Below are 25619 nucleotides of genomic sequence, written 5' to 3'. Positions count from 1 at the left end.
CTTTAAGGTGCCACAAGTACTCCTGGTTTTTTTTTTTGTATTTTATTTGTTTAAAATAACACAATCACACCATTTTCAATTGTTTGCTGACAAGTATTTTGAAATAAATTACCAAAATAATTGAAGATGGTGTGATTACACTGTTATTGTGTTGCTGTGTTATTTTGCAGAACTTTGCAGATTTTAATTTTTTAAATTTTTTGGCACAGAATTCCCCCAAGAATACCAGGGTTCTGTGTGGCACAGTCTGGGTGCAGGCCGCTTGTGGGGGGTCTGAGTACGGGGAGGAATCTGGATGCACAGGAGCTCGGTGCTGGGTACTAGGTGCAGAGGGAATGGGACTCTGCAGGGGAGTCCAAGTGAAGGTGCTTGGGGTGGGGGGAAGGCTGGGGGAGTGGGACTTGGTGGGAGGGTCAGGTGCAGCTGGTTGGGGTTCAGTGGGGTGGGGGTCTGGGTATGGGAGGTCATGATGCAGGGGGTGAGGCTCAGCAGAGTGGGGGCTCGGGGAGGGGGTTCTGGGTGCGGCGGGCTCCTGATACGGGGGGTGAGGCTCAGCAGGGTGGGGAGTTTGGTGGGCTCAGTGGGGGGGTTCTGAATGCGGGGGGCTCTGGGTGCACAGATGAGGGGGGAGGAATCACTGTACAGGGAACTGCTCCCCCTGTCCGCCCAACCCCTGTGCATCCAGCCCCCCCCCCCACAGCCAGCCCCCCACTGAGCCTCTCACCCCCGCGGGCCCCCCCCCCACACACACTGTGTAGAGCTTCTGCAGCCGGCGAAGTTTCTGGGGGTTGATCTAACCCAGCAGTCGCAGCTCTGTGCAGGGAAGGGAAGGGAGAGGTGGAAGGGGAGGCATCCCCACACCTCCCTCCCCACAGTGATTTACCTCTCTCTCAGCTGCCCAAACAGACATGTCTGAGCTGCTGGCGAGGGGTGAGTGAGAACTGATGCAGCTTCTCTTTGCTTCCCCACAAAAATCATTTTCTGCGGAAAGTAAAGAGAATCTGCAGGGTGGGTGGGTGGGGGGGAATTTTCTGCCGCGCAGCAGTGGTGTAGAATTCCCCCAAGAGTAAAACTCTTCAGGGAAAAGCCTTATATAATAGGGATGAAAGCAATAAGATGCTAAATAAATTATATCAGTTTTTATCATTGTTTTTAGCTAGTCTGTAGAAGGGGTCTAATTTTGTTATTCTATAGAAAGTTTAAAAAACCCAGAGAGAGATTATCTTTTTTTATTATTATTATTATTACACTCTTCTGTAATGGAAGCTGACTGCCTTCAAATATCTGAGTTGCCTGCTTTAAAAAAAAAAAAGTCTATAATATGGCTGGCTCTCAGTTGCTAAAAACAAAGTATAATTTTAAAATTTGTTTTACTTTAAAATATATGTACATATATGGAAATAATTCTGGTATAAGGAATTAGATTAACCACCTTGGAGAGTGAGGGCCTTCAGTCCCTAGAATAGGTTTAACATGGACAGCAACTTCCTTGTACATCCTTACCATTGTATCTTCTGGGGTATTTCATTTGAGGTGCTGAGGGCCGAAACTGCTTTCTGGCTTCAGATGTCAATAGACATGTTGATATCAGAAGATGATTAAATATAGAAGTCATCTGAATGAAGAAGTTGACTGAAGACACCAGTTGAGGGCACTGAGCACCTTGCAGGATTTGGCCCTCATTCCTTGATGTATATGTTGTGACTACCAAGATGGCTGCCAATTAGTGCCATGTTGGATATTTTTAATTGGTCACTTGTCCTTTAAGAAGTGGGAATGTACTACCAAACAGTCATCCAATGATAGCTTCAGTCATTACTGATGTGGCGCTAGATTTTTTTGATTGGCTCTGAATACTGGTGACATGCAAGGCCTCATTTTAATGTTGTTTTATAAAACAAAACAAACCCTTCCAATGACAAGTACTTCAGACACGTTCCTGTTTAGCTTTTGTTCTTGACATTAAATTGCACTAAATTTTATAAAGGCAGTGCAATAGCTGCCAGGTCCCAGAGTGAGCTACGTAGTCCATGGTTAGTCTAAGACATCAGCCTGTTCTTGCATTATTCCTTTTCAAAAGATGAAAATATTTTTATATATGTAGATCTAAAACTACTTTCTAACATACTAACATGCTCTGATATAGAGAGCATGTGGGCCCCTGTTTATTAATGTGAAAGAAATGCATGCATTTATAAAACCCTAATTTAATAAAATAAGTGGATAATTTCGTAATGGCTGTGAAGAAGTGTGTGTGTGTGGGGGGGGAGATTAATAGGATGGATTCTAGAAGGTACAAACATGTAGCTGAGGCCAAATCATTTTACAAGTTTCTGTTCTCAGTTTTCCCTTTTCGTAGAAGCATTTTGTTTGATCTCTGTATGAGCTTAAAATATGGAAAAAGATGATTGTTTTATTTTAATGGGTCATTCAGTGAACTCCTTTTTTAGCGTTCTTCCAACATTGATGTCTCTGTAGCCAGATTTAAATTGTTAAACACGGTTGAATTAGGATTTCCCCCCAATAATGTTGATGCACATGCTTTAATTAAAAACCAAGGGTTTAAATTGTAGCTCTAGTAGCTGATGCAATACTTAAAGCCACGTCTGCACTCACAGTTTTAAAGGAAAAGGGTTTCCTTTTTTTCCTTCGTTATTTGGGTCAGCATGGCTGCAGCTTTAAATACTGTTTCACTGCTACTACTATGACTTAAACATTCGGTTTCTATTGAATATCTAAATCAGGGGAACTGAATACCATCCAGTTTAGCCTTTAAAAAAAAAAAAAGAAAGTGATAGTTTAAATTGGCATTGCAGAAGCTAACGTGGTAAAGTTAAAACTATTGAGACTCCACTTGTTTTAAGAAATATACCTTACCTTTATAATTCTCTTGAAAAATCTAGGTCAAAGATTCTTTGTGCTGTCTAGCATTCCCTTCTGACAGTCTTTCCCGTTGTAAGTCAGAAAGTAAACAATAAATATACAATTTGGACTATTTTGTGGATCTTTTTGACATCCACTAGCATATCTTCTCGTGGCCAACCGATCGCTCTGTATAGTTTGAGTGTTACGCATTTTGCAAAATATTCTGTCCTTCCTCTGTTGGAAGTTTATGGCTGCTAAAGGCTGTTCAATGCTGCGGGCTAGCCTTCCAGCCTTTCACCTGGGTTGAAATCTTCACTTTGCTTATGGGTGGAGGTGAGTTTCATTTCATACTAGTCCCCATTTGGCCACATCACAAAACCCCCAGACAGTTTGGCACCGTTCAGCTACATTGGCAGCAGTCTCTGCTCGTGAGAAGCCTAGGGTTGGAAAAGCAGCAGGAGTGTTGCAGGTCAAGATTGAGATGGATTGGCAGAGCTGTATGGGGGAGCATGCACCATGCCTATCCGTACTATGTTTGGCTCAAGCAAATGTTATTAATCCCTCAGTTTCATGAGCCCTAACCTCATTCATAAATTTAAAACAAAGGAGGCCTTGTAGAAGTGGAATTTTGATGGACGCATAGACGGATTTCAGATATTGTTAAGCTGTTTCTCTTTATTCTGACCACATAGATATCAAGACCTATCTTGGAATTTACACTATACCACTATTCTGCAGCATGGAGAAAGCATATTTTTGCAAATTGAATGTCTTTTCTTTTCATTTCTCATGTATCCTTTGCTGTTTATGGTCTGCAAGTACGTGAATAGTTTAATATTCAGGATAACATACCCATATGAAATACATGCATACAGTGAATGCATGTTTTCCAGCAGGTACCTTGAGGGAGGAAAAGCAGTGTATAATAATGGTTCTGTCTCAGGTTCCTTGTTCCTTTATCTATACTCTAGTGGCATTCTTCCTCCCATTTCTCTTCATTTCAACTTTTTCCTAGTGCATGGGGAAACCTGTTATCTCCACCTTGGGAATGGGTAAGAATTTTGCTGTTGCAGCATTATTCATGTTGTTTCCCAAGTTATGTGGGTTTGAGATGTATGTTACATTATTTATTTTAAAGCTTTTGTTATGTTTTTCTCATTGTAAATATTAGGTTCTTTCATTGTGATTAGCCTGTTGAGCCCCTATGTCATCTGCCAATCCCTTCTACTTTGTTTGCCACCAGTTCTGGAAAGCTGCCATTCTGAACTTCAGAGCATGGCTTAGGGTACATCCACAGTACCCGCCGGATTGTCTGGTAGGATCGATCTATCAGAAATCGATTTTATCGCATCTCATCTACATGCGATAAATGGATCCCCGAACATGCTCCCGTTGACTCCGGAACTCCACCAGGGCGAGAGGCAGAAGTGGAGTTGACGGGGGAGCTGTGGCCATCAATCCCACGCCGTGAGGATGGGAGGTAAGTCGAAATAAGATACGTCGACTTCAGCTATGCTATTCCCGTAGCTGAAGTTGCGTATCTTACATCGACACCCCTCCCCCCCCAGTGTAGACCAGGCCTTAGAAGTGCCTTCCAGTGCTCCAAATAGAGTTTCTGGTATGTCCCTGGCCATATTCATTCAGCAAACTGACAGTAGGTCTACAGTCACCAATAGCAGGACACTCAGGAGGAGGTGGTCTCTGAGAAGGCCATTTGAACTCAAATAGTAAATACTACAGTTGTGTAGAAATTTTTAAAATTGATGTGCTTTGCAGATCGAAACATCTAAAACAATAAAATAATACTATGGTATAAAACTTGCTGGGCAGAACGGTGCTCTGTTGCAATGATATAAATCCCGAATAACTCCAGTGTAGCATCCTATAGACTTAATCTGTTTTTCCACTACCTCTAAAAGATACTACAATGGAGTTATTTGGGATTTAAACTCTGCAGATATTTAAAAGCAGACATTGGCCCACTAATTCCCTCCAAACCACATAACACTTGCCAAAAATTCCTAATGGCCTCGCTCCACTTACAAGTAAATATTTAAAGGTTAATTCACCACTTTTCAGAGGGTCTGTATGAGGTCTGTCCAGCACCACTTAAAGTCCCACTTACGTTTTATTTTAAGATATGAATGAGACTTAAGTGGTACATAGGTCTGTGTTATAGAATCATAGCAATGTAGGGCTGGAAGGGTCCTTGAGAGGTCATCTGGTCCAGCCCCTGGCTCTGAGGAAAGACCCAGTATACCTAGACCATCCCTGACAGGTGTTTGTCAGACCTGTTCTTAAAAACTTCCGCTGACGAAGATTCCACAACCTCCGTTGGAAGCCTATCCAAGTGTTTATATTTATAAGCAAAAAGTTTTTCCTCATATTTAACCTAAATCTCCCTTGCTGCCAATTAAGCTGATTACTTCTTGTCCTACTTCCAGGGGATGTGGAGAACAGTCTCTGTCCTCTTTATAACAGCCCTTCACATAGTTGAAGACTGTTCTCAGTCTTCTTTTCTCAATACTAAACATGCCCATTTTTTTAACCTGTCCTCATAGATCAGGTTTTCTAAACTTTTTATTGTTATTGTTGCCCTCCTCTGGACACTCTCCAGTTTCTCCTCATCTTTCCTAGAGTGGCACCCAGAATTGGAGACAGGCTGAGGCCTCACTAGTGCTGGGTAGCGCAGGGCAATTACGTACAACGCTCCTGTTAATACAACCCAGAATGATATTAGCCTTTTCTGCAACTGCATCTCATTGTTGATTCATTCAGTTTATGATCCATGATAACCCCCAATCCTTTTCAGCAGGATTACCAGTTATTGCCCCTTTTGTAGTTATGCCTTTGATTTTTTTCCCTGCCTAAGTATATTCTGTTCTGACTTCAAAGGGAGTGTTGCTTATGGAGAGGTGCACCTGGGTTCCATAGCGTCCCAGTGAAGCCTCAAATTATTAAAATGTCAATACGTTTACAGACTGTACTGTCAAACATTTACTGGTAGACTAAGGATTCTCATGCAATTAAAGCTAAACAATTTTTATGTACTATCCTTGACTTAAAAAAATTCACTAATTCATAGTATTAATTATTGTGCAATGGATCTTCCAGTTATTAGCAGAGATTAGCTGTGAAACAGCAAGGGCTTGCAAAAATGAGATTAAAGGCTTTTTCCTCCTTTTTCAATATTGTGTGATGTCTAGTCTAAAATAAGAGTGATTTTTTAAAAAAAAATATAAAACCAGTGTATATGTGTCCCCTTGCTCTCAGGCAAAAATTACACCCAATGGAAAAAAGATCCAATCACTAGAATTGTCAGGAGTTGTGTGCAAGGTAATAGGATTCTCCCCTCCCCCAACAAAAATACCTATAGCCTTCTAAATACTTGCTACATAACTACTCCAATTGACCCATTCTACTCACATTTACACTGGTGTAAATCCAGAGCAATTCCAGTATAGATTGCACTAATGTAACTAGTCAGAATCTGGCCCACTGAGTTCTGTGGAACAGCATGCTAATGGTGAGGGGTCCTAGTTTAGAAGTGTTTGAAAATTGGATATGTATATAGGCAATCTTTTCTTTCCCCCTTTTGTTTAAGTATACTTTCAAGTCTAATTTTCTTGAACTTCTCCTGACACATATCTAATGCAGTAACTATTGGTGCAGTATGACACTGTAAGGCTGCCCTGTTAACAATAGTAATGTGCTTGTGTCCATGTTTCTAAAATAAATCCCATTTTTGAAGGACATATAAATTTGGCATGAAATGTATCCTGGGCTTTAGGATTTTGATACAGGAATAATGTGTAGTTTTTTTTAACCAAGTTTATTAAACAGAGAACCTAATCCTGCAAGCCCTTGTATGCATTAAGTGCCTTTATTCCTGAGTGTAAGGGTTTGCACAACTCATCCTAAATAGTTTAAAAAGTTAAACTAGGGGGAAAAGGGCAATAAAGAGGTTTTTTTTTCTTTTCTCATAAAGTTACTCATCTTAAGGTTCAAGTAGATTGTTTATTTTTACTTATTTAAATTCAGATAAAACTATGTGCCAAATTCTCTGCTGCTGGAAATTACTGCAATGGATCAAATTGCACCAGCAAAAAATTTGGCACTAGGGGTGAAATCTGGCTTCGTTGAAATCAATGGGAAAACATCCATTGACTTCAACACTACCCGGATTTCACCCTAGAGCTTTAAACACTTTCATCTGGCACTCTGCTCTGTTGCCTGACATGCGTGATCTTTCTTGAATACAAATGTAAACCAACAAAAATCCAGCATTAGAATGTCTTGTACAAAGCCCTAATCAGAATAAAGGAGGCGGGGGGGAGAATGAGCATATTACTAACTTTAAGTTTACCTTTCTCTTTCTTTGTACAGGGTTCTTAGCTCCACAACAGATTCCCAGCTCCCATGCCATGTGGCACATCAGCAAGCTCTCAGTATAACATTTTAAAAACTTCTGAAAAAGATATAGCTAGTACTTGCCCTTTCCAGGCCAGCTCCAGTTTTCTAGCTGGGTTTGTAGCATGTGTGATTTCATCAGCAGAGTGCTAGTCACACAGAGAGTGGAGCCGGCAATCCATGATTGAACTGCACTTCTGTACCAGCAGAAAGGAAAATTTAAAATTGGTGATATGCTGTCTTACCCTGCTTACCTGAGGCATCCACCTTCTTGCTATAACTAGGCTTTAGCTGATTGATGTTCTCACATCATCTTAAGTTTTATGTTGTACAAGTACAATTATTTATTAACTAATCAATACAGTAGCAATAGTACTGAGTTATTTTTATGTTAAAAATATTTTCCAAGTGACATTTTGCAGGACCAATTTAAAGGTGATACCTAAAATGGCATAAATTAGAGTATAAATTGGTGTAATCTACTCTCCAGAGAGCTGGAAAAGATGTAAATTACCTCCCTGCTTTCACTTATGTTTTCTACATTGGTGTATAAATTACACCAACTTAGATTTACACATTACTAAACTATTTCTAAATTACTTAAAGGATGTCCAATTTACACTTCTTCATGCATTACCTTTGAATTTGGCCCTTAATCTGCATAACTACCTTTGTATTTAAATAAAAATGTAAATGATTAAAATGAGTCGCTGTGGTACAGTCAGTCACAGGTTTTCGTAATGCATTTCTTTTTTATACATACGTTCAGATTCCTGGATCCCTGTGTGCTATTTTGAATTCTTATCTTGAAATTATGGATTAGCATAGATTCAGTCCCTAATATATTCCCTTGAACAAGCAATTATAATAAAAAATGCACACTTAAAACAATTCCTTAATAATCCATTCAGACAAAACAATGCAGGCGAGATGTGAAGACATTTGGAAGCATTTTAAAGATTCCATTTACGGGGTGCCTGGTGTTCCTTAGCACTGTTCAGCTCTCTCCCATTTTTTTAGTGTTTAGAGTTAGTTCAGCTTGTATAATGTTGCATTTCTAATGCTTGTTTGGGGGGAGGAGGAGGGAGAGAGGTAGGCTATGTTCTTTAAACAAGCCAGAGTTTTGAGGTTGAATTGCCCAGGAGGAAGCTTTTTTTCTTTTAAAGAGTTGAGTCTTTCATGTGCTCCAAGGTACTTCATATAACTTCTGTTTAAAAAAAATCAGTACAGAAAGTAAATCCACATTTTAAAACACATTTTGCTAGTGGACCATAAATTTGTATTCAGAGAGTTTCAAAAACAGATTATAGGGACATGGGGCCTTTACTTTTAAAGCCATTTAAAAAAAAAACACCATGAACCACAAAAATCTGTTGGGAGTAATGGTAAGGGTTTGATTTAAACTCTCAAAGGCAAGAAAATCTAAAGTTAAGACAGACAATGTGGTCCGATGCTGTCCTTAACTGATCACACAGCTTGCAGGCATGGAGCTGCTTTGCTTCAGAGCCTTGTTGCAGTGATGTCAGGTGAGGATCAGTGTTGAACTGCATTTTCAGTGCACTATAAATTTCCTTGCTTTTTTTTGTACATTTCAGGGCAACCTCCTCATGTTACTGTAACATAGGGGTCTTTTTTTCAGACAATTAAACCACAAAGAAAAAATGTTGTGCTCTATTCTTGGAGCTGTGCAGATAGTTCCGTGCCAAACATATTTGTTTACGGTGGTAATGTCTGAGTTGTATTATACTAGTTAATAAAGGGATTTATTTAAGTAACAAGGTGAATGACTAAAACAGATGTGCCAGTAGGCTGTATTGTTAAAACTGAAAAGTAAGATTCTTTTATGTGAGTTATTTTTTTATTGTATTTCTTAGAAATTCAATTTAGTTGTGAGGACATCTTTGTGACAACTGAAAGTATTCTGGCAGTCCGTTTGAGGGTCTGCTCCTGTGCTCTTTAAATGGATCAATCTCCCATCTCCTTCACTGGCGATTTATAAAGATTGCATGTTAAAGCCCTTAATCCCAGGTTTGATCAAATGTACAGTCATATTACATTATGGATTTTACCATGATTCTAAATCTTTAATTTTAAATCCCTCTTCAGTTGTAGCAAATATATATAATATATTAAAATATTCCATAGTTTCTTTGTAGTCCGCCATCAGTCTGCCTATAACCATCTGTTGTCCCTAGTCCTATACTTAGATTGTGAGCTCTCTTTGTTCTTTGTATGCACAGCACCTAGCTCAACGGGGTGCTGGATTGTGACCGCGAGGCACTATGATAAGAGAATTAATAATAATGTAGTATATGTTTTTGCCATTCTGGTTTAATGACACAAAAATCTGCCCATGTCTTCAGCCTATGGTTTTGTCATGTCAGGCACTTACACAACAACACAGTCATTGTGAAAAGAGAGTTAAAAGTGGAGTGACTTGCAGATATGTGACTGATTTCTCACAGTTATTCACATTTCTGTTCATGGCATCATCAACATTAGGGATTTTTGAGGCTGCATGGGGAAATAATGAATGCCTTGCATCTATAGCACCTTCCATTTCAGGATCTCAATGCACATTTCTTCAAAGATCAGTTAATTTAGCCTGCCGACACTCCTGTCATATAGGTAAGTGGCATTATCTCAACTCCAGAGATTGGGTGATAAAAGCATAGAGAGGTTCAGTGAGTTGCCCATGGTCATCCAGATAGTCTGTGGCAGAATCTAGAATGGAATCCAGGTCTCCGGATTCATAACCACCATTCTTTAACTACAAGGCTGTAATTCCTGATTGTGAGTGTAGTGAGGCAGCGTGGCCTCCCTCTGGACTTGAGAACGAGGAACCACTACTCTCCGCCTGGTGGGAGGAGCCAAATCCTCCTCAACAGAAGTACCAGGGTGGGGCAGGAAGGATAAAGTTGAGTGGGACCCATGGAAGGAGGCAGATATCTCCAGCCCGCTGCGGCACTCTGGAATTGAAACTGCACTGTGCAGCACCCTGCCCCCGGAGGAGACCTATCCTGGGCATGAGTTGTCAGGACTGCCATCAGCCCTGTACCTTAGGGAGATGGAGCACCCTTGGATTATGGAGCCCTGCACCCGGAATGAGGTAGGAAGGAGCCCACGGAAACCAGACTTTGCTCCAGTTTTGTCACTGTTAGAGCCCTTGGCTGGGACCTGGTGGAGTAGGGTGGGCCCGGGTCCCCTTACCCTTCTGCTGCCAACCCCACCTTTGGTCTTGTGGTCTATTCACCCCTAAGCCAGAAGGCCTGTGCTTGGTTTGTGGCTTGCCCCAGCAAAGAGAGTCTAGGCCCCCAGTCTGTGTGCGTTGGCTACCTTAGCCAGGAATCATAGAAGATTAGGATTGGAAGAGATCCCAGGAGGTCATCTAGTCCAACCCCCTGCTCAAAGCAGGACCAACCTCAGCTAAATCATCCCAGCCAAGGCTTTGTCAAGCTGGGACTTTAAAACCTCTAAGGATGGAGATTCCACCACTTCCCTAGGTAACCCATTCCAGTGCTTCATCACCCTCCTAGTGAAATAGTGTTTCCTAATATCCAACCTCCCCCTCCCCCACTGCAACATGAGACCATTGCTCCTTGTTCTGTCATCTGCCACCACAGAGAACAGCCGAGCTCCATCCTCTTTGGAACCTCCCTTCAGGTAGTTGAAGGCTGCTATCAAATTCCCCCCCCCACTCTTCTGCAGACTAAATAACCCCAGTTCCCTCAGCCTCTCCCCATAAGTCATGTGCCCCAGCCCCCTAATCATTTTCATTGCCCTCCGCTGGACTCTCTCCAATTTGTCCACATCCTTTCTGTAGTGGGGGGGGCTCTAAAAACTGGATGCAATACTCCAGATGTGGCCTCACCAGTGCTGAATAGATGTGAATAATCACTTCCCTTGATTTGCTGACAGTGCTCCTACTAATGCAGCCCAATATGCTGTTAACCTTCTTGGCAACAAGGGCACACTGTTGACTCCTATCCAGCTGCTCATCTACTGTAATCCCGAGGTCCTTTTCTGCAGAACTGCCGCTTATCCAGTCGGTTCCCAGCCTGTAGCAATGCTTGGGATTCTTCCTACGTGCAGGACTCTGTACTTGTCCTTGTTGAACCTCATCAGATTTCTTTTGGCACAATCCTCTAATTTGTCTAGGTCCCTCTGGACCCTATCCCTACCCTCCAGCATATCTACCTTTCCCCCCAGTTTAGTGTCATCCGCAAACTTGCTGAGGGTGCAGTCCATCCCATCATCCAGATCATTAATGAAGATGGTATACAAAACTGGCCCCAGGACTGACCCCTGGGGCACTCCTCTTAGGCAAAAGTCTGCTCCCTGCTCCGCCCCGCCCAGAAGGCAAGAACTTCCCTTATAGACTGTTCATTGCTGTCTGCCCAAGCCAGGAAGCTGTGGGCTAGAGATTGCTTTTACTCTGCCCTGCCTAGAAGACCAGAGCCCTAGACTCTTGATTGGTGTCAGCCGTAGCTGGGAGACTCTGGGTTAAAGACTGCTTGCTGCCCTGCCCAGGGGGGCTAGATCTCCAGACAGTTAATGGTGGTTTGTCCCTAGTAGGAGGCTACAAGCTGCTTGGCCCTGCCTGCTGCAGTGAGGCGGAGTGGCCTTCCTCCCAGCTTAAGAGCAAGGGACCACTACACTGACAAATTAAAGCATTTGCCAAATAAGGGAGACCAAAGAGGGTGAGGACATATTTCCAACTTTGAAAGGTTTGTTATGCCCGCAAACAGTATAGGGGAAAGTCAAATAAAAGGTGCTGTGTTGTGTGGTTTTGTTTGTTTATTTTGTGTTTTTAAGTATCTGTTAGTTTCTCTTGCAAAGCTGTATACCACTAAATTTGTTGTGAATATTTCAGCAATATCCATGCATACTTTTTCCATGTAAATGCTGGGGCAATCCTGCTACTGTAGGACAAAGCTCTTTTTAAAAACTTTTAAATGTTTTATTTTTTTTCCTAACAACCTATTGTAATTACTTGTATGTATTAATCCATTGGTTCTAGGAGTTGAAGTCTCTTGGCATTTGCTCCATTGTCAATAGCTGTGCTTACCATGAGCACTGATGCCAAGGTTTTTGAGAGGGGGCTTATAACCAGTACTTGGATAATATCTATCCCTAATTATTTTATACTGCTACACCTCATAGTATCCGAGTGCCTTCCATGTAAAATCAATAGCAATGGTGACGTCCCTAGTGGAAGAAAGAGAGAACAAAATTTCTTAAACAGATTTCAGGCTACGTCTACACTACCCACCGCGCGTCGGCGCGCGTCGATCGGATCGATTCGATATATCGCGTCTCATCTATCCGCGATATATATATCGAATCAACACATCTCTCGATTCCTCCACCTCCCGCCCGAGCGGGCGGGCGTGGCGATGGGAGGAGAGCCACGACATCGCGCCCGCGTGGAGGGACGGGTTTATTCGATAAGATATTTTGACTGACTTCAGCCATATTATTCGCTGAAAGAAGTTGCGTATCTTATATCGATTTTTCCCCTTAGTGTAGACCAGCCCTCAGTTGAGCTTCTTTGTATTGAATACTGTCTTCTGACCTTCCTTTAATTTAATAAACAATCACTATCCTTTGGAATCCAAACTAAGGCCTGTTAAGAGATGTTTTTAATAACAATATTTCTTTAAATACATGATTAACTTTTAATTAAGCAAATTAAAGGCTGTGGAACTGAAACGTCTTTCCTGAATCAGTGCTTAGATCTGGGTTGTATAGACATGTTATATTCCTGCATCTGTCTGTCCGCCTATCCGAAAGACAAGGTGGGTGAGGTCATATCTTTTATTGGACCAACTTCTGTTGAGGAGAGAGACAAGGTTTCGAGCTACTCAGAGCTCTTCTTCAGGTCTGGGAAAGGTACTCGAAGCATCACAGCTAAATACAAGATGGAACAGATTGTTTAGCATAGGTAGTTAGCACATAGTCTAAGGGACCATTTAAGGTGGTGTGGTCTGTTAACACACCTGCAGTCATAGGACAAAGAAGGAGAGATTAGTAGTGGGACAGGTTGTTGTAATAAGCCATAAATCCAGTGTCCCTATTCTGCTCGTGATTTTTAGTGTGTAGCACAGGCACCGACTTTCCATTGTGCCGGGGGTGCTCGACCCCCCGGCTGTGCCCCAGGCCCCACCCTCACTCCACCCCTTCCCTCAAGGCCACAGGCCTGTCCCCATTCCACCCCCGCCCCACCTCTTCCCACCCTCTTCGGTCCCCTCCCCTGAGCGTGCCAGGTCCTCACTCTTCCCCTTTCCCCTCCAGACTCCTACATGCCGCAAAACAGCTGATTGCAGCGGGCGGCAGGCATGGTGAGGGGCTGATTGGTGGGGCCTGCTGGGGGGGCAGGAGGCATTGGAAGGGAGGGGGAAGTGCTGATAGGTGGGCTGCCGGTGGATGCTCAGCACCCACCATATTTTCCCTGTGGGTGCTCCAGCCCCAGGGCACTCATGGAGTCAGCGCCTATGGTGTCTAGCAGAGTTATGAATTTAAGCTTTTAGGATTATCTTTTGAAAGTGCTGTGCAGATTTCCTTTGAGGATCAGAACTGAGAGGTCAGGGATGGAGATATCACTTTGTGATGGGGTGCTTTGTCTTTTATCATTTTCCTGTGGGAGTTCATTCGAGAATGTAGTCTCTTCTCTTATAGAATCATAGAAATATAAGGGCTGGAAGGGACCTTGAGAAGTCATCTAGTCCATCCCCCTGCACTGAGGAAGGACCAAGTAAACCTAGACCATCCATGACAAGTGTTTTTCTAACCTGTTCTTTAAAAACTTCATGGGCAGGGATTCCACAACCTCCATTGGAAGTCTGTTTCAGTGCTTAGCTATCCTTATAATCAAAGTTTTTCCTAATATCTAACCTAAATCTCCCTGGCTGCAAATTGAGCCCATTACTTGTCCAACTTAAGTGGAAGTGACAACAATTGATCACAATCTCTTTAGAACAGCCCTTAACATATTTGAAGACTGTTATCAGCCTCCCCCCTACCCCAGTCTTCTTTTCTCTAGACCAGCGGTTCTCAAACTGTGGGTTGGGACCCAAAAGTGGTTCACAACCCTATTTTAATGAGGTCGCCGGGGCCAGCATTATACTTGCTGGGACCCAGGGTTGAAGCTGAAGCCCAAGCTCCACCTCCACCCGGTGACAGTGTCAAGAGCTTTACTAAAATAAAGATAAATCATGTCTACTGCTTCCCCCCATGCACTATGCCAGTAACCTTGTCAAAGAAAGAAAGTAGGTTGGTTTAGCATGATTTGTTCTTGACAAATCGATGTTGGCTATTACTTATCACCTTGTTATCCTCTAAGTGCCTATACTTAGATTGTAAGCTGTTTGAGTCAGGGACTGTCTTTTTGTTTATATAGTGGCTAGCACAATGGGGTCTTGGTCCATAACTGGGGTTCTGGGGTGCCATAGTAATACAAATACATAATATACTGCCTGTTACATGTTTTGAGACACAGTGGTCTCTCTGGTTTAGAAATAGACCCTTCTACTTCACATATGTGCAAACCCCATGGTATAAATAAGGGCAGAATTTGCTGCTTCATTAAGCATTTTTGGGATTGTTAGTGGTATTTTGTTTAAACCTTAGTAGTGAGAAAATCCAGATAGAAGACTGAAGGCTTCATTTTCATTTTCAGTGGGTTCCCAGCCAGACAAATTTATCAAAGGCTGTCTGTTTGTAGGCAACTATTGTAATCTGATCTGAGCTTTTCTGAGTTTAAGTTTAGAGTGGAAAAATGTGCCCCCTGATTAAACATAGCAATTAAGGATTTTAGGGATCTTGGTTTTGACCCCCTTGACATGAAACACTGACCTCAGTGTAGTAAGTTTGTATTGAATTGTTACCATTGTAAGACAATTAGATCATCTTTCTGGGGATTTTAGGGGCCAATTCATCATCATCATCATAAAAAAAAGTGTCTCCTTTGAATTGCAACTCCCTTGATTATTTGAGTTTTGGACAGTGTATGTAAGGTATTTGTGATACTAATCTGACACTAACTACATTATTGCAAAGAATGGTATAATTACATCTCAAATTTCAATCTGCATGCTGACAAAGTAAGCAAAGTTGTGTTTTTCAACCTTATTTATGAAGTTATCTGAATCATTTAAGATAAACTGTCTCTCACCACTCCCTCATTTTCTCTCTCCTACACACACTCACACAGACTGAAATTTCCATAGGTGCCTAGAAGATTAATAAAAAAACCAAAAAATCCTCCCACCACTTTCAAAAGGAATTGTGCCTCTGAATCCTGAAGGTGGTTTTGAAAAAATCTCAGCCTTATTCCTGATATAAAATCAGAACCCCCCCCCCCCCAAGACACACACATAATATGTGACCTGAGGATCTTGCAACCCATAGAAAATAGGTCAGCATGTATTGATTCCCCTACTCTCATTTATTTCAACAGGAAGTATGCTCAGGAATAGGAGTCACACCTGCAGATCTGTTGACAAGGTTGTGCTCTAAAAGACTTAGTATATGAAACTATGCAGCCATGACCTTGTGCTGATTGAAACTTGCATTTGTATTTTAAACAGTTTTCTAAATGTCCTCACCCTTTAAGGATAGTCCTTGATGAACAAAGAGACTTTGTATAACTAGTGGTAAATAACGTTTAAATTAGACACATTTAGAATTGAGAGACAATTAATTGATTCTTTTTCTCCTTTTTCAGTCAGTCACCAAATTCTCTGTTGTTTACCGTGGTTATACTGAATGCCTTTGTTCTCATACATTTTTAATCAACCTTTCTTTTCTTTTCCCCCAGACCGTATACACCTATGAGAGGAGCCCTCTCCACTGTGTGGTTTGACAGATGGAAGATCTCTAATGACTGTCCAGAACACATTGAAACCATAGACTCAATGTGTCAGGTGCTTACAAACGTGATTGATGATGAAGTTAAAAATGGCATCAGCAAGAACAGGATAATTTTAGGTAAGGGTTTTTTTTATGTTTATACCTTATGAGAGAGCCTCTCACATTGGGTTCCCATTGGAGTCTATCCTGCAAGTTTGACAAGCAATTCCTGCACATGCTGAGCAACCCCAGGTCTCAATTGACCTTCATTCAGAGTTGAGAGCACTCAGTGCATTGCATGATCTAGCCCTCGGTAGGTCAAATTAGACTGACGCCCTTAAAACTGCTTTGAATTCATTGAGGTGCTGTGGGTGCAAATGTATGCAGCATTTGGCTCACTGGGTACTCTCTCCCATCAAATTAAACGTAAGGCTTTTGTTTGTTTTTTGAGCTGCTCATTTATCATTGGAATTTAAATACCAGTCAACAATGTCTAGCCTGTTCTTACTTTGCTATTTCTATCTGGCCTCTTCATATTTAGAGGGCTTCTGAAGAATGTAAATCTTGAGTTCTCTCAAAGGCAGTGTAGTTTCTTATTTCAATAAGCATCTAGACCAGTGGTTCTCCAAGTCGCTCCGCTGTTTGTTCAGGGACAGCCCCTGGTGGGCCGGGCTGGGCCGGTTTGTTTACCTGCCGTGTCCGCAGGTTCAGCCAATCGCGGCTCCCACTGGCCGCTCCAGGCCAATGGGGCTGTGGGAAGCAGCGCGGGCCGAGGGATGTGCTGGCCGCCCTTCCCACAGCCCCCATTGGCCTGGAGTGGCAAACAACGGCCAGTGGGAGCCGCGATCGGCTGAACCTGCGGACACTGCAGATAAATAAACCAGCCCGGCCTACCAGGGGCTTTCCCTGAACAAGCAGCAGACTGATTTTGAGAACCACTGATCTAGACAACACAAATTGTTGCACATTGTATCCTCTCTACTGCTGTGGTTGCTTTGGAAGAGTTCAGTCATGAAAAAACAAAAGTCCTGTGAAATGTTCAGTAATGCTAGAACTTGGTAACAAATGCATTTACTCATCATATTTAGCCCTTATCTAGATCATTACATCTTCAGAACATTGTACAAATATCTACTAATCTTCAAGCACGCTCAAGGAATGTGCTGTATCAGGCCTATTTTACAGTTGAGGAAATTGAAGCAGAGAGGTTGAGGCCCCAGGAGTAGCATAAGTGAGAGATGGAATTAGAACTCAGGAGTGCCTGACTCCTTGTTCTATTCTTACATGACTGAATATTTCAGGTTGGAATAAACTTTTAATGTGGGATCTTCTGACGTCATGGGCAACTGACTCTTGCCATTGAGGTCCTAAGCAGTGGAGCCAGGACCATTCAGCCTGCATATTTTCTTGGCCCAGCCCTGTGTTGCTCTTTGAAGGTCACTGTTTATTTTTCCTTGGTGGCTCATTGCCCTGGCTGTAGAATGCATTATTTTGAATGGCTGTCAGCACAGTCTCTTTGATCTGGCTTTCCTGTGTTATACCTGCAGGCCTAGAGACTGCTGAAGAAGAGCAGGTGTTTTTTTTTCTGGGAGTGGGGTGGAGATGTTACACATACAGACTCATTCTGCTGCTAGATTTTCCCTTTGACCTCAGGAAAATAGAAGTAGTGAGATTGCAGGGTCTGAGACACACTTTAAATCTGGGAAATCATCTAAGGGAGTAATTGATTTGTCTCAATCTCTTTAGTCTCTTTTGAAAGTTCCAGCCTCTGTGTTTAAATTCTCTATCTTTAAATTGTTGAAAATTGTCCTTTCTCCCACCTTTTGTCTGTCTTATCTATATAGATTGCAAGGTCTTTGAGAGATGTTCTCTTGCTAAGTGCATGTACTGTGCCTAGCACAATAGGACCCTGATCTCAGTTGGGCTTCTGGACACTACGATGACAAATAAGGACTGAGCCCGTAGTCCAGCATCATACCAAATAAGCGCAAATGTGTACATAGGGGTGATGAGAATGTGGGTGTGGAAAAACTGGTGCATATGGCCATGTAGGTACCCTCCCCACTGCTAAATCAAAGTGGTAGGGCTGTATACTCCCTCTGCACAGAAGTGAAGAATTCCCTGGGGATAAAGGGTGATGGGAGGAGAAGGAAGCGGGAAGTCACATCAGACCTGGTCAGTCATCTCTTTGGAAATGCCAGCAACATTCTACCTGGATGGGGGAGAGCATTTTAAGAGGGGATCTGGTGGTGAACAGGCAGCTGATTCATGGATATGACGTGGGCGGAGGTAGAGTGCTGTTTGACAAGGAAGTCAAAGAGAACAAGCTTATAGTGGAGGAAGCCATTGTTACTCAGGAGACTTTCTCCAGAGGTGTTCAGTGGCACAGATGCTGGGAAATTGAATGGTGGTGGTGGTGAGCCATGTGGCAAATTAGTAGGACATTTTTCTGTAGAAAGGAGAAGTGGGAGGATTAGACAACTGAGTCAATGACGGAGAGAGTGAGACTTGGCAGATAAGTCGTCGATGGCAATAGGCTGAAAGCAGCACAGGCTGGATGGATGGACAAGTGGGTGCTGAAGAAGATGAGGTGATAGTCAAGGTGTGGGAATGCTGATGTTGAAGGAACAGAGGAGCAGTGTTTTCTGAAGACAAAGTTGAGGGAGTAGACATTTTAGTGAGTGGGATTTAATTCAGTGGTGAAGGTCAAAGGAGGATGAGGGGTCAGGTGGCATGTCAGTATGGAAGTTGCAGGTTGAGAATGAAGGTCGGAAATTATGAAGGGAGGGAGAGCCAGGTGTAAAAATTAGGACAGAAAGTGGGTGGAAACTGACAGCTGTGTAGAGTGGGACAGTAGGACAGTCCGAAAGAAAGGAGGATAAATGAGACAGGAACTCCAGGAATGGAAAGGGAGAACCTAACATTTTCATCATGGTCCTCTGGAGGGTGCCTGTCTTTCCTACTCTGATTCAAGTTTTACACAGGGTTGGGGTTTGTTGATACAATAGGAGCATTTGTTCCTAAAAGAATTGTGGCCTAAACCATTCGTCTTGATGACACCTAATGATGACGGCTTAATGATCAACACTGTTAACCATTTCACTACATCATTTTAAAGGAAGCATCCAGCTGCTCCTGGCCTGAAGGTGGAACCTGAGTAGTGTATAGCCACTCCTCCCTCTTCACCTCAGTCTAATTCCTAAACATCAGAAGAACAGCTTCCTTAATATTAATCACATCCTCATTTTCAAATATACAGTCTAAGTTTAACAGTTTTAAATACATATGTCTTTTGATACTTGATGTAAAGTGTGCTGCAAGTTCTGTGGGAGTTCCATGCACCAATTGAAGGCCGTATACAGCCCATACTTCTTATTCCTTAAGAAAAAGTTTTCAGAAGTTGGTCTCAAGGCATCACAGCGAGTCTTACAAAGGTAGCAAGATTTCCAACTTAAAGAGCACCATCAAGGAATTTTTTCATATGTTTAAAAAAAAGAGAGGATTTATTCGATTGTTGTGTAGTAATAACCCAATCCAGAACTCGAAAATGAAAGTCATTTTCTTGCCAAATGCCCCCTCTCCACCTTCAGTTGTGTGCATACATTGATTTCTTATTGTTGGGTCTTGCTGTTACTGGTTAAAAATAACCTAAGTAGTAGAATTATATGGATATTAAAGATACAAAGGAATGTTAAAACTGGTCAAATGCGACTATTGTTATGTTATACACTTCTGCATTTAATGCCAAATTAGGCAGATCCTAAAATATGCAAATCATGATGAAATTTTAGAACACTTGAGAATAATTTTTATTCTGTTCATATCTAGGTTTTTATACTACACCCACCACTGTAGTATAAGCACCCCGGTTCTGTGTGAATTTAAAAAAGATCCTTGGATTTAAAAATGAGGTGTCAATTAATGTTGAAGCCTGCTCTAAAGTTCAGTTATGATGTTTGGATACCTAAGCAAAAGTTGACCCCCCCCCCCCCTTGATTTACTACTACTTTCCTAGTTTTACAGGTCACTTTTTGTATACCACAGAAATGCTGATCCAAGCACGTTGGTCTTTGCCACCTGTAGTCACTTGTATAAGCAGCCAGTGAAAATAAACTTTCAATAACAGTCCTGTAGACTTGATCATGTGCCAGAAAACACATGCATGATTCCTGACCCCTTGTACTATAACAATAACATGAGAGAGACAACGACTTTTTTGTTTATTACTAGACTTCTTACATAGCTACTGGACCATGGTGGAAGTAACATGAAAGGGCTGCATCTCTTGTAAATATTGGCATAGTCATCCCTCTCAGTATGTGTGAAAATGGGATGGGGGAAGAAATATCTTGGCACTAGACATCCCAAAGAAAGAAGGCATTGTAAGTACTGAGAGATGAAAAATCAACAATAAATCACTAAAACATGCTGGGCAAACAACTTCACCTACAGCCATGGCTTTTTATGTCTCCAGCTTCCAAGTTCTCTCATCTTGCATCTTTTGTAATTATTGGAAGATGAAGTATGTTGTCTTTCATGTAAGGACACTTACTACAGAGCTCTCCAGAGGTAAATTTAGGGTTGTGTGCTACTGCCCATTCCTGTAGTATCTGAATGCGAAGATGATGAAGTAGAATTTAGTGTGCATGTATGTGTGCATGCAGCATCTAGTATGTGGCTGTGTGGGTTATCTAAATTATACCTAAGAAATGAGTGACTCAGACCAGTACTATCAGTCCTCCTTCCCCATACGTTAACTCAGTTTGTTGTAATGTAAATGCTTTCTTGTCAAGTTTGGTAAGTACTGATTTAAATGATCCTTTTACTTATGTTTTGGGGTGAAGGTTTTTGTGACCCAGCTTTTATATTTGTCACTGGTCATATTCCCATCTCTTCCTATTCTTCTCGTCTTCCTTCATCCTATCTGTGTGAACATTAGAAATGTCAAATAGATGTGCCAGCAGTGGATGGAAGTGGCTAATAATGCCTGCCACAAGATCATATACTTCAATTGCTTTGTCTTTGCTGATTGTTTTATTTTTACAGCACCCGGAACTCTGCTAGTTGTTTTACAGTACACACAGAAAGGCTATGGCTCCCAGCGCTGGGGCTTTGACCACACCGGCGCTTTGCAGCGCCGCAATTTGCAGCGCTGGAGAGGGTATGTTTTCACACCCTGCTGCAGCGCTGCAAATTTGCAAGTGTAGCCATGGCCAAAGACATAGGTCTTGAAAGATTTGCATTCTAAGTTTAGGGCTGCCAACTTTCTACTCGCACAAAACTGAACTCCTTTGCCCTGCCTGAGGCTCTGTCCATGCCCCACCCCCACTCACTCCATCTCCCCCTCCCTCTGTCGCTCGCTCTCCCCACCCTCACTCGCTCATTTTCACCGGGCTGGCTCGAGGCTGGGGTGTGGGAGGGGGTGAGGGCTCCGGCTGGGGGTACCGCCAGGGATGAGGGGTATGGAGTGCAGGAGGGGGCTCCGGGCTGTGGGGGGGTGGAGTCGAGGGGTTTGGCATATGGGAGGGGGCTCCGGGCCGAGGCAGGGGGTTGGGGTGTGGGAAGGCGTATGGGCTCTGGGCTGAGGGTGCAGGTTCCTGGGTGGGGCCAGAAATGAGGGGTTCAGGGTGCGAGAGGGGGCTCCAGGCTGGGGCAGGGGGTTGGGGTGCAGGCTCTGATGTGGGGCTGGTGGTGAGGGATTTGGGGTGCAGGAGTGGGTTCTGGGGCAGGGGGTTGGGGCATGGGGTGCATGTGAGGGCTCTGGCTTGGGGTGCAGACTCAGGGGTGGGGCTGGGGATGAGGGGGTTGGGGTGCAGGAGGGCGCTCTAGGCTGGGACTGAGGGGTTCAGAGAGCGGGAAGGGGATCAGGGCTGGGACAGATGGTTGAGGCCAGGGAGTGTTCAGGGGTGCAGGCTCTGGGCGGCACTCACCTCAAGCAGTTCCCAGAAGCAACGACATGTCCCTTCTCCAGCTTCTATGCAGAGGCGTGGCCAGGTAGCTCTGCGCACTGCCCCATCCACAAGTGCCGCCCCCGCAGTTCCCATTGGCTGTGGTTCCCTGCATAGTGCCGCCAACCAGACAGTCAATGGCCCGGTCAGTGGGGCTGACCAGTGCTACCAGGATTGAAAACTGGACACCTGGTCACCCTATCTAAGTTAGATATTCATGGTACAGGGACCAGGCTTAGGAAACAGTAGGGAAGGGTTGGAGTAAGGAAGGACGAGGGTTACAGCAGTAAAATCAGCAGTTACTCAGTTCGGCCATGTTCATGTCTTTATAGCACAACTAATTTTTTAAAATGTGTATTTATTATCGATCACATATAATGGGCATCATAGACTATCCTTGACAGGTGTTTGTCCAAATTATTCTTTAAAACTTTTAATTATGGGGATTCCGCTACTTCCCTTGGAAGTCTATTCCAGAGCTTAATTACTCTTATAGTAAGAGTTTTTTTTCTAATATCTGACCTACATCTCCCTTGCTACAGATGAAGTCCATTACTTGTTGTCCTGTTTTCAGTGGACATGGGAAACAAGTGATGACAGTCCTTAACGTATTTGAAGACTGAGACCAGATTCCCCCTCAGTATTTTCTTCTCAGGACTAAACATGCCCAGGTTTTGGGGTGTTTTTTTTTTAACGTTTTCCCATAGGTCAGGTTTTCTAAACTTGTCCACGTCTTTCCTGAAGTGCGGTGCCCGCAATTGGACATGGTACTCCAACTGAGGCCTCACCAGTGCTGAGTAGAGCAGAATAATTTTCCCATGTCTTTCAAACAACACTCCAGTTAATACATCCTAGGATGATATTTAAACTTTTTCACGGCTCATCACACTGTTGATTCATATTCAAATTTGTGACCCTCAGATCCTTTTCACCAGTTATTTCCCATATTGTAGTTATGCATTTGATTTTTTCCCGTCTCCCTAAATGTAGTACTTTGCACTTACTGTTGTTGAATTTCATTATGTTGAATTCGGACCAATTCTTAAATTTGTCAGTGTTGCTTTGAGCAAGTAGAATATGGATTTCATAATACTTGGGCACCACCAGCCAGATGATCATAAGCAATCCTGAATCTGTTCTAGCATTTGGATCACCAGCTTGCCATGTACCTATCAGTGTCCCATTGTTGGAGCATTTCCATAAACTCATGCAATCATTGATACTGGGACTGGAAAAAACCTTCTGGGTCGTTTTGCAGTTGGCATGCAACATTATTCTGTATACTAATGTTTTATTATTAGTGCTGGCTTAAAAAGAAACTGGGGAGGGTATGAAATTACACACGTCAATTTTTTTATATATATTTTCAATTTTCAAAATATTTCAACCAGCTCTTACTATTGTTTGTTTTAATTTAATTTTAGTGCCAACTGGGTGCTCAGGTTCATAGAGATTTACATGAAGATAGTCTTTGCTGCATGTAAATCCTGATCCTTCAAATGTAGCCCAGTTGAAATGGAACTATTCATGCTCATAAGTGTCTTTGAGATTAGGGCCAAAATGGGAGACACAATATGGTACAGACATACTAGATGACAGTTCAAGCTTGTATTAGTTACCTTTGGTGGATCATTTCTGAAAGGCAACCCAGAATAAGAGGTACCATTTTTCAGGAGGGAGCTTGAAAAAAGCAAAGGTGGTTAGGTGCTTACAAGGAGGGAGACAACCTCACAAGTGATGAAGCTGCATGGAAGAAGGTACAAGATGTGAATGAGATACAGATTTTAAAATGTGGGGTTGTGAGGGAGACTTGGAGACTCATAGGGCGCAAAGTTGGTGCAGGGGCTGGAAAGGTGGAAATGAATGGAGGTTTTAATCTGATCTGTTAAGTAAGGCCGCAAAAACCTCCCTTTGCACTATTGTTCCACTGTTTAACATTCCTATTAGCAGAAGATTTTTTTCTTTTATAGTTTCAGGCCATTGCCATGTGCTAGGCCAGGTCTATACTAGAAACTTTTGCCGATATAACAATGTGCGATGCGGGAAGGTGGTGGTGGTGGGATTGTTTTTAACACTTTTATACCAGTAAAAGCTCAAGTGTAAATGCAGTTATACTGGAGGGAAAAGTTCTTTTTCCAGTATAGCTTATTTCATCTGGAGAGCTGGTATAAACTATACCAGCAAAAGCACATTTAATTAACTGTTACAAGGCCGACCCTCAATCCTGCCAGCTGATCAGTGAGAGCAGATCCCTACACCCATGCACAGCCCCATTGAAGTAAATGGTTGCAGAGGTCTGTCTGTGTGGACTGGTCATCAGCAGTAAGAGATTAGTCTTGTTATGTTTGACAGATATCTTCCCAGTACCACATCTAGGATTTGGGGGCGGGGGGAGGGATAGTGGTTTGAGCATTGGCCTGCTAAACCCAGGGTTGTGAGTTCAGTCCTTGAGGGGGCCACTTAGGGATCTGGGGCAAAGATTGGTCCTGCTAGTGAAGGCAGGGGGCTGGACTCAATGACCTTTCAAGGTCCCTTCCAGTTCTAGGAGATTGGTATATCTCCAATTATTACCTATTACCTCATCTTCATAAAGGCATACAGAAATAGGGGTTAAACCATAGTTGTAATAAGATGATCAGATAAAAGACAAATGGACATTTTCTTGCTAGTCTTTACTTTTCTGCCAATGAACTTTAAAAATTGTAGTAATGAAAATGTGTTTTTCATATCAGGTGAAAATGTGGCAAAATTTCTTTGAGTTCCAACATGAAACAGTACATACAGTAAAAAAGTATCACTTTTACAATAAAAATGTAGAACTTGTACCACTTAGTTGTTTGCTGAAAACATGTCATGTTGCTTGAGTGTTTTGTCAGGAGAGAAACCTGGACAACAAATTTATTCATGCTCCCAATTTGTAAAAAGAGAAAGTGTCTGGCTACTAAAAGGAAGCTGCCTTTATTCTTGTAAAGGCATTAAGAAATTATTGAACAGTAAACAGAGGACAGAACTGCGGTGGATTCTAAACTGCACATTTCCGTATTGCTAGGGGATAGGCGTGGGAGTTATGTAGCAGCGCCTTACAGATAAACAAGGAGACAAAGTCCTTGCCCTGAAGAACTGACAGAAGACAGTTATGTTCATGAAGTTCTTTGTATGGAATAGATAAATGTGTTATCCCGTTAACATTCGTCCGCTGTTGTAGTATTCAATCATGTGCCCTATTAGTTCTGGGGCACAGTAACTGTTCATATGTACAATAATAGGCTGTCGTTATGTTGTCTTGTCAAGGCACTTTCTCTCCTGCTGCACCCACTCTTGCAGTTCAGCTAGTGGCCATATGCTCATTATATGCTTTTGTACTTAGTGCTTACTTGGTATTTGCTGTTCAGCTCAAGGCAAACCGTAACAGGTTGGGGGAAGTGTCTAGGTGGGATATTGTAGTGTGTTTGTGCTTATGGAAATATTGATTTGATAGAAGGAAGTAATGAGCACATGAGTCTCTTCGCAGGTCACTTGTTAGGATATTTTGTTGCATTCACCAAC

The 25619-nt window shown here is 42.6% G+C and overlaps 1 protein-coding gene across 1 annotated transcript in view; it reads left to right on the top strand.

The window, feature by feature from the left end:
• LYPLAL1 (lysophospholipase like 1) overlaps positions 1 to 25619 on the top strand; it is a 39908-nt gene that overhangs the window by 8147 nt on the left and 6142 nt on the right. The window contains exon 3 of the mRNA XM_039531046.1: positions 16094 to 16263. Coding sequence (XP_039386980.1) covers positions 16094 to 16263 — 170 coding nt within the window. The remainder of the gene's footprint in view (positions 1 to 16093; positions 16264 to 25619) is intronic.

The sequence above is a fragment of the Mauremys reevesii genome, linkage group 3, assembly GCF_016161935.1.
Source record: "Mauremys reevesii isolate NIE-2019 linkage group 3, ASM1616193v1, whole genome shotgun sequence".
NCBI classification, from domain to species: Eukaryota; Metazoa; Chordata; order Testudines; family Geoemydidae; genus Mauremys; species Mauremys reevesii.
Note: the sequence above shows the minus strand (reverse complement) of the source record. Positions and strands in the feature narration are given on the sequence as shown.